The sequence below is a fragment of the Sebastes fasciatus genome, chromosome 7, assembly GCF_043250625.1.
Source record: "Sebastes fasciatus isolate fSebFas1 chromosome 7, fSebFas1.pri, whole genome shotgun sequence".
Taxonomy (NCBI): Eukaryota; Metazoa; Chordata; class Actinopteri; order Perciformes; family Sebastidae; genus Sebastes; species Sebastes fasciatus.
This window is the reverse complement of record NC_133801.1, coordinates 1,798,138-1,808,333: the sequence shown is the minus strand read 5'-3', so window position 1 is coordinate 1,808,333 and position 10,196 is coordinate 1,798,138. Positions and strand designations below refer to the sequence as shown.

The window sequence follows — 10,196 nt, the reverse complement described above, 5'->3', positions numbered from 1 at the left end:
CACACACACACACACACACACACACACACACACACACACACAGAGGAAGTAGGTGAGAGGTCAGAGGTCACAGTATCTCAGGTGGGAGAGCAGGTTGTCATCAGACGGTTGCAGGTTTGGTTCCTGAGTGTCTCTATATTTAAAGGATGCAACATATTTATATAAAACATTTTTTGGAAATATTACACATTTTTGTCTGATAATTTATTACTATTATTATTATTATTATTATTATTATTATTATTATTATTATTATTATTAATAATAATAATAATAATAATAATATTTAATAATAATTAATCATTAATAATAAATAATGATTAATAATAATCAATAATCATTAATATTTTAAGGATATTTTACTGATATTTTAAGAAAATGTGTATGATAATTTACTAATATTTTTCAGCTATATTACTTATATTTTTCTATTTTTTGGGATATTTTATTTGTTCATATATATATATATATATATATATATATATATAATTGTTATTATTATTATTATTATTTTGGGGGGGCAAATTTTCTTTTTCTTCCTCTTATTATTATTTTTATTTTAGATATTTATGAAAATATTGTCTGATAATTTACTAATATTTTTTTGTGATTTTACTAATATTTTTGGGATATTTTATTTGTTCATATTTAATATATATTAATATCAAATATTATATATATATTATTCTTCAAGCAAATGTTAACAAATTTTGTCTGACAATTTATTATTATTTTTCTTTGACTTGTATTTTAAGTATATTTTATTTAATATTTTAAGTATATTTTACTGATATTATTTTAGATATTTAAAAGAAATGTGTCTGATAATTTACTAATATTTTTCAATTATTTTACTAATATTTTTGGGAGCTCATTTTAATTTATATATATATATATATATATATATATATATATATATATATATATAAATATTCTTTGTTGTACAACAGACAGAACATTTTTTCATCGTTTTAGTCTTTGATTGAACTCTAATCAACTTCTTCATCACATCACTGGTGATGGAAAACAACAGTATTGAAAATACAATTTAGACTTTCTGAAACCAGGATGTGAAGTTTGACGTCAACACAACAGAACCGGGACGCTGTTAACGCCCGATCAGAACCAGGATCCATGTAAACACTCCTATCAGAGACCAGTTCAGTGTATTTAAAGTGAAGCTGTGGTTATCTTTACGTATGTGTGTGTCCTCGTCCTCCCGTGTGTCCCTACAGTCATACACATCAGTGTGTGTGGGTGTTGTACACATTAATGTGTGTTAATGTGCGGTGGTGTGTGTGTAGATGTGAATGAGTGCCTCCAGCCGGGGCTGTGTGAGAACGGCTTCTGTGTGAACACCAGGGGGAGCTATAGCTGTGTGTGTAGGGCGGGGTTCATCCTCGACGCCTCACATGGGATCTGCATCTGTAAGTAACACACACACACACACACACACACACACACACACACACACAGCCGCCGGCTTGGGAATGACTTCAGGAATAACGCAGACTCCAGGTCAGAACTTCCTGAATCCATCTGAGCTCCTCGTGTCTCTAAAATCTGGACGACTGTTGACCTTTGACTCTTTAAGACATCTGATCACCATTTTTATCGGCTGATTTAAAAAAAATAAATTCTAACATAAACACAAAGAAAGGATAATTTTGAAAACAAAATGTTATAAATACATAATGAGCAGTAAAGAGAAAATAATACAGAAATAAATACGTCTTTGGAAAGAAATAGGGGCGATGCAAAGGGAAAATAATGCACGAACAAAATAAATACATTTAATAATGAATAAATACATTTTAAAATAATTGAAAGTAAATAAAGAATAAATGCAAAAATAAGTTTAAAAGTTTACAAAAATAAATACATTTAATAATGAATTAATACATTTCGAAATAATTAAAAATAAATAAAAAAAGATTTAAAAATTCATAAAATAAATAAATAAATAAAATAAAAACTTAAATAGAAGATTAGATGGATTGGTGAATTAATACAAAGGTAATAAATAAAGAAGCAAATTAAAACAGAAATATCAATTTATGTCACATTTTACCAATTAATTAATGCTTACATTTATTTTTAATATTGTGTTTGGTGCATTTATTGGCACATTTATTTATTTATCAAATCATTAATTAAACAATCAATCTATTTATTTATTTATTATTTTGGCAGATTCTGTAAATAAATAATAAAAAAAAATTAAATAGAAGATTAGATGGATAGGGGAATTAATGCAAAGCTAAATAAATAAAGATGCAAATTAAAACCGAAATATAAATTTCTATCATATTTTATCAATTAATTAATTAATGTCTACGTTTATTTTTCTAATTTTATTTTTGGTACATTTAATAACATTTATTTATTTATTTATCTATTTATCTATTTTAGCAGGTTCGATCCTCGGTCCATAGAGACGTCGTCCATCTATATATACAGTCTGTGGTCAAAGTCAACTTGTCAGCGCTCTCTGGTGGATTTTAAATGACCTCAAACTCAGTTTAACATTTCTGAATTTACATATTTTGTTAATTATCGGCTGACATTAGTACAGATAGCAATATATCTGCAATAAGATGGACTATTTATCGGTATACCTCCAAAGCAAAGTAAATTGTAAAACACTGAAAACAATAAATATAGATTTAAAAACAAAGCTGACTGTAACTTGAAAGAAATAGAGGACCCTTGGTCAATCATTTATTGCATGAAAATGATCAAATAAAATCTCAAGTAAACAGAAAAGCTTCATCCTGCTCAGTTTCCTCTGAATAAACAATAAAATGCTTATTGCTCAAAGTATAATAAGTGTATGAATATGTGAAAATAAACTCAGAGCAGAGTTCATGAAACTTTGAGTTCTTCTGAAAACGATGAAGGTCAACAGACGTCTTTGTGTGACAGTCGGTGCATCTCGTTGTCTCGCCGGAGGTCAACGGGTTCTTTGTTCTGCTCAGAGTCAGTAGAACTCTTTGTTCTGCTGAGAATCAGTGAAAATGTGGGTGAAGTTTGTTGCTCAGACGGGTTCAGTGAAGCCCGACTGGTGCTCTGCTTATTCCGACCGGCATTCGCTGAAGAGGAGGAGGAGGATGAAGAGGAGGAGGAGGATGAGGAGGGGGAAGGGTGGTTCTGCTGCAGGATGCTGGTCCGCCTGATAACCAATGACAAACTCAACAGCTGATTAATTAAAACGTCTCGTCTCTCTGTTGCTTCCAAACTGGCTGGAAATGCTTGCAGAGCGGTGTGTATTATATACTGTATGTGTGTTGTGTGTAATATACAGTATATATGTGTGTGTGTGTGTGTGTGTGTGTGTGTGTGTGTGTGTGTGTGATGATGATGTTTACATGTGTTTTTATGTTGTCTGCAGATTTTTGTGATGATATCTGTTGTTTTCTTTCCTCTTCGTCTCCTGAAAATTACAAAGTTTGCGATAAAATATAAAAATACATAAATGTTAATAAACTGTCAGCTTGAGACGTTTTCAGTTTTTAACAAAGACCTCGGTCTGTCTCTGTCTCACGGGGACTCACAATACTAACGACTCACAGGACTGAGGAAACGGTCGTAGTTGTCGTTAACTTAACTGACTAGCTACTCATGGGACTCATGATACTAACGACTCACCTGAATCATGGGACTCACGATACTAACGACTCACCTGACTCACGGGACTCACGATACTAACGACTCACCTGACTCACGGGACTCACGATACTAACGACTCACCTGACTCATGGGACTCACGATACTAACGACTCACCTGACTCACGGGACTCACGATACTAACGACTCACCTGACTCACGGGACTCACGATACTAACGACTCACCTGACTCATGGGACTCACGATACTAACGACTCACCTGACTCACGGGACTCACGATACTAACGACTCACCTGACTCACGGGACTCACGATACTAACGACTCACCTGACTCACGGGACTCACGATACTAACGACTCACCTGACTCATGGGACTCACGATACTAACGACTCACCTGACTCACGGGACTCACGATACTAACGACTCACCTGACTCATGGGACTCACGATACTAACGACTCACCTGACTCACGGGACTCACGATACTAACGACTCACCTGACTCACGGGACTCACGATACTAACGACTCACCTGACTCACGGGACTCACGATACTAACGACTCACCTGACTCACGGGACTCACGATACTAACAACTCACAGGACTGAGGAAACGGTCGTAGTTGTTGTTAACTTCACTGACTAGTGACTCACGGAACTCAGGATACTAATGACTCCGGTGTCTAACAACTCACGTGACTCACGATACTAACGACTCACCTGACTCACGGGACTCATGATACTACCGACTCACCTTTACTTTATGCTCTAAAGAAGCTTCATGTCCACGTTGTCTTTTCCTCCAATCAGACGATAGGGACGTTGTGATGTCAGAGCTTGGCTGAGTCTCCGTCGCGGCCGTTTGAATGTTGATATTAACAGAGCAGCATGTGCTGATTCTGCATGCGGCGCTCTGTTGGTGCCTCGGCTTCTAGTCTTTTTTGGGCTCCCAGACGAGCTCCGGGACGTCCTTTAGTAACGCCGGTCCTCGTCCTATGTGTCCTCCTCAGCCCAGAGTGTGATATCAGAGGAGAAGGGTCAGTGTCACCGGATCCTGGGCTTGGGTCGAGGTCCGTCCTCCTGCTCCCTGCCCATCCTTCGGAACATCACCAAGCAGATCTGCTGCTGCAGCCGAGTCGGCAAAGCCTGGGGACCTGAATGCCAGAGGTGTCCCTACTTCGGTTCAGGTTGGTTAACCGGGACCAGCAACATCTGGAGTGTAGAACAGATGAAAATCAGATGAAACCAGTTGAGAATATTATCTTTTCTCTCTCCGTCTCCTTCCTCCTCCTCCTCCTCCTCCTCCTCCTCCTCCTCCCCCCTCCTCCAGTGGCCTTTAAAGAGATCTGTCCAGCCGGTCCTGGGTACCACTACTCAGCCTCAGCCCACCAGTTCAACCAGAGAGTCAACGAACATCTGGGGAGCCGAGGAGCTCCGCTGGTAACCCAAGACCACCAGGATAACCAAGGTAACCAATGTAACCAGGATAACCAAGGTAACCAATGTAACCAGGGTAACCAGGGTAACCAATGTAACCAGATTAACCAGGATAAACAAGGTAACCAGGGTAACCAGGGTAACCAGGGTAACCAGGGTACTATGGAGGATGGAACCTGCCAAAATAAAAATAAATGAATGAATAAATAAATAAATTACTTGATAAATAAATAAATATTTCATTAAATGTAGCAACAATAACTGTTAAAAATAAATGTAGCCATTAATTAATTTAAAAGATGTGACATAAATTGATATTTCTGTTTTCATTTTCTTCTTTATTTATTTATCTTTGTATTTATTTAGCTGGATCAGCCAACACCAGACCCAGTCCACCTCAGCCTCATCCCCGACCCCAGCCTCAGCCTCAACCCCAACCTCAGCCTCAACCTCAGCCTCGGCCTCAGCCTCAGCCCCAGCCTCATCAGCGACCCCAGCCTCAGCCTCAACCCCAGCCTCGACCTCAGCCTCAACCTCATCACCGACCCCAGCCTCAGCCTCAACCCCAGCCTCGACCTCAGCCTCAACCTCAGCCTCATCCTCCACTCCGACCTCAACCTCAGCCTCAGCCTCCACTTCGACCCCAACCTCAGCCTCAGCCTCCACTTCGACCCCAACCTCAGCCTCAGCCTCCACTTCAACCCCAACCCCAGCCTCAGCCTCAACCCAAGCCTCGCCCCCAACCTCAACCTCAGCCTCAACCCCAACCTCAGCCTCCACTTCGACCTCAACCTCAGCCTCAACCCCAGCCTCGACCCCAACCTCAGCCTCCTCTTCGACCTCAGCCTCAGCCACGCCCTGCCGACTCTCCCTCCTCCAAGCCCGTGCAGCCTAGCAGCACCGGCACCACAGCCGGGACCACAGCCGGGACCCAGCAGAACCAGCCCGACCCCGCCCCATCGTTCACAACACGACCGAGACCACAGCCTCCGTCCACCGGGAGTCAAGGTAACAGAGGCTCTGAGAGTGAAACGACTAACTAACTGATTGTGTCTGTCTCAAAACATGTAATCACAAAGCTTCCTGAACGCAGTCAGATGAGTCCTCTCTCCTCAGCAGGCGGCCGGACCTCCGATCAGCCGGCAGCTGGAGGAGACTCCCTCCCGGCTCCGGTCCAGCCACACAGCCCCGATCGTGGGTCGAGGCCCAGCGGAGAGCTCCCTTCTCTGTCACCTGCTGTCAGCCCGACCACCCGACCGGCCCGAGTCCAGCGTGAGTACCGGCAGACACCTGGTTCTGCATCGGAGTTTTCTAACATTATTTGAACACTACAAAGACTCTGAGCAGCTCTGTGTTCAGTTAGTGGAGACAGAAACACACCTGTTGTCCTGTATCCACACATATACTGCATATATAAATATATATACATATATAAACCTGAGTTCACTGCCGGCTGAAATCTGACTCTGAGCAAAGAATCCAACCTTGTTTTTTTTTATTTTTTAGTGGGAGAGAATTTAACCAGATAAAAACCCCGTAGTTTTATGTCTTCAAATGAATTTTACTAATATTATTTTATATATTTTACAGCTATTTGTCTTATACTTTATTAACATTTTCTGCTATTTTACTATGAGTTTTTGGGGTATTTTATGAATATTATTCACATATTTTTTGGGGATATTTTTGGGATATTTTACTAATATTTTATGGATATTTTATTCATATTTTATGGATATTTTATTCATATTTTATGGATATTTTACTAATATTTTAAGGATCTATCGCTAATATTTTAAAGATATTTTCTAAATTTATGTCAGATTTTCTGAATATTTCCATAATATGTTTTGGGATATTTTACTAAGATTTTCAGCAGGTTTCACATTATAATGTTGAATTCCTGCAGCAGGTTTTTAAGATTTCTCTTTGTTAGCGAAAGGCTTATTTTACAACACAATTCCAACGTGTATCAACATTTCTTTTTTGCTTTTAAAAAACAAATATTGAAACCAGAAAAATAAAATAAAATAAATAAAATACAAATATTTAATAAATAAAAAGTTAATAATTATAGAAAAAATGTGGTAATGATATATTATTGATAATGAAGCTATCCTTGTATCAAATATACTTTAACTATGTAATAAAAATATTAATAATTATTATTATAATTGTAATAATGTGTAAATGAAAATAATAGAAATATAAGATACATTCAAAGTAATGATTGAAATAATAATAAAGAAGAAATAATAAAAAATAATAAACAAAAACTTGTGAAAAAATTTAAATGTAAAATGTATATAAATAATAAACACATATATCTTGTGCAGCAGTGCCAGGTGTGTGTGAGAGCCGCCCAGGTGTGTGTGGGCGTGGCCGCTGTGTGGACCAGCCAGGTGGAAAACACACCTGTGTGTGTGATCAGGGATACCAGCCCAGCTCTCAGCGCACGTACTGCCAAGGTGAGCTCTGTTATTACATTATTATTATTGATTAGATTTTACTAATGATTTCCTTTGTTTACTGTCATTTTTTCAGATATCTTCCAAATTGTATCTGATCTTTACTAATATTTTTGGGGGATATTTCATTAATATTTTTTTGAATGTTTAATCAGTTTTTTAGGAATATTTTACTGATATTATTTTGTATATTTTACAGTGTTTTGTCTGATACTTTATTAATATTTTCTGCTATTTTACTATGAGTTTTGGGGATATTTTATGAATATTATTCAAATATTTTTGGGGGATATTTTATCAATATTTTTGGGATATTTTACTAATATTTTATGGATACTTTACTAATATTTTAAGGATCCATCGCTAATATTTTAAGGATATTTTCTAAATTTAGGTCTGATACTTCACTAATATTTTTTAGCTATTTTACTTTTTTTAGATATTTTACTAATAATTTGAGGAAATTTTAGTAATTTCTTTTAGATATTTCACTAATATTTTCTGGATGTTTAACTAATATTTTAAGGATATTTAAATAATGTTCTTTTACTAAGATTTTTGGGATATTTTGCAAAATTATTCACCTATTTTACTGAATTTTCGGGGATATTTTAGGAATATTTTTGGGACATTTTATTTAATTTTAATATTTTAAGAATATTTTACCAAAGTTTTTTGGGTCTATCACTAATATTTTTGGGGTATTGTATTCATTTTTGTCTTATACTTTACTAATATTTTTCGGCTATTTTACTAATATTCTGTGGAACATTTTACTTCTACATTTTTGGGAGATTTTACCAACATTTTAGGAATAATTTACTAGTATTTATTGGGATATTTTACAAATCATTTTTGTTATATTTTAATAATATTTTAGGAATATTTAACTAATATTTTGGGAATATTTGACTAATATTTTAGGAATATTTTACTAGTTTCTGGATATTTTACAGGATGTTTTAAAATATATATAAATACACACATCAGTTCAGGTTGGAGGAAAGCCTCCAAACATCTGTAACATGTTTCAGAGCTGAATGAGGGCAGCGGAGCTACTTTATTTATTTAACTCAGCAACACAAACACACAAACAAGTATTTACTGTTTGAATGTGTGTGTGTAGATGTGAATGAGTGTGTGCAGTCTCCAGGTGTGTGTGTGGTGGGAGAGTGTGTGAACACCATGGGAAGCTACAGGTGTGTGTGTCCGTCGGGATACAGGAGCAGCAGCCAGCAGACCAGTTGTCAAGGTAACGCCTACTTCCTGTTTCTTCTTCTTTTTCTTCTTGTTCTTGTTCTTGTTTTCTCCTCTTCCTCCTCCTCCTCCTCCTCCTCCTCCTCCTCCTTCTTCTTCTTCACATAAACTAAAACTAAGTTGAAGTTCCCTCCGTCTCGTCCTCAGACATTGACGAGTGTCTGCAGAATCCGTGCAGCAACGGTCGCTGTGACAACACACCGGGCAGCTACAGGTGTGTCTGTCGCCTTGGTTACAGGCTAAGCGGCAACACCTGCACAGGTAAAGACGCATGAACTCAAAGAGTTTAAAGCTAAAGCTTTGTATTATATGTTATTATAAGTATGGCTGGTGTGTGTGTGTATGTGTGTGTGTGTGTGTGTGTGTGTGTGTGTGTGTGTGTGTGTGTGTGTGTGTGTGTGTGTGTGTGTGTGTGTGTGTTTCAGACGTGGATGAGTGTGAGGACGCTCTGCAGTGTCCCGGTCAGGAGTGTGTCAACAGTCAGGGCTCGTACCGCTGCGTCTCCTGTCATCCTGGATACAGACTGACCAACAGGCTCTGTACAGGTAAACACACCTGGTTCTCCAGTTCATGTCCATCACCCAGCTTCAACTGATCAACTGATAATCTATATTATATAATTGTATTATGATTATTGATGCATTAATGTGTTCATCACTTTAATGTTGCAGCTGGTACAGGTGGAGCTACTTTAATTATTTTTTATCTTTTGAATACTTTTCGCATTTTATTTACTTACATTTTTCTAATATTTTACTAATATGCTTTTAGGATATCTTACTGTATTTTTGGGGATTTTTTCCAGATATTTTACTAATATTTTTGGAATATTTTACTTTTATTTTTCTGATATTTTACTAATATGTTTTAGGATATTTTACTGATGTTATTTTGGATATTTTACAATTTTTTCTGATATTTTGCTGTTATTTTTTAAATGTTTTACTTATGTTTTTCTGATATTTTACTAATATTTTGGGATGTATTACTATTTTTTCTAACATTTTCTGGAATATTTTACTTTTATTTTTCTTATTGCTTGCTAATTTTGTCTGATTGTCTGCAGACATCGACGAGTGTCGCCAGACTCCCTGCTCCAACGGTCGCTGTGAAAACACACCTGGAAGCTACCACTGTGTCTGTCGCCATGGTTACAAGCTACAGAACAACACCTGCATAGGTACATACAGTGGGCAGTGGAGGGAGAAGTACTCACATCCTCTTTACTTAAGTACCAATAGTTACTTTTTATACTTCAGTTTTTGTACAGATTAAACAATGAAGATTAATATGCTAATAGGTTTTGGATATTTTACTAATATTTTTGGGATATTTTAGAATTTTTTTCTGATAATTTACCGATATTTTGGGGATATTTTACTTTATTTTACTTTTCTGTATTTTATTCA

General features: G+C 36.7%; 1 protein-coding gene across 6 annotated transcripts in view; it reads left to right on the top strand.

Moving 5' to 3' along the window:
- ltbp4 (latent transforming growth factor beta binding protein 4) overlaps positions 1–10,196 on the top strand; it is a 74,453-nt gene that overhangs the window by 38,438 nt on the left and 25,819 nt on the right. For 3 of the 6 annotated variants that reach the window (XM_074640907.1, XM_074640905.1, XM_074640902.1), the window contains exons 11-20: positions 1,305–1,427; positions 4,636–4,812; positions 4,956–5,093; positions 5,429–6,070; positions 6,179–6,334; positions 7,399–7,530; positions 8,657–8,782; positions 8,935–9,048; positions 9,213–9,332; positions 9,854–9,967. In XM_074640907.1, coding sequence (XP_074497008.1) covers positions 1,305–1,427; positions 4,636–4,812; positions 4,956–5,093; positions 5,429–6,070; positions 6,179–6,334; positions 7,399–7,530; positions 8,657–8,782; positions 8,935–9,048; positions 9,213–9,332; positions 9,854–9,967 — 1,842 coding nt within the window. The remainder of the gene's footprint in view (positions 1–1,304; positions 1,428–4,635; positions 4,813–4,955; positions 5,094–5,428; positions 6,071–6,178; positions 6,335–7,398; positions 7,531–8,656; positions 8,783–8,934; positions 9,049–9,212; positions 9,333–9,853; positions 9,968–10,196) is intronic. The other 3 variants (XM_074640904.1, XM_074640903.1, XM_074640906.1) reach the window with 3 other exon arrangements.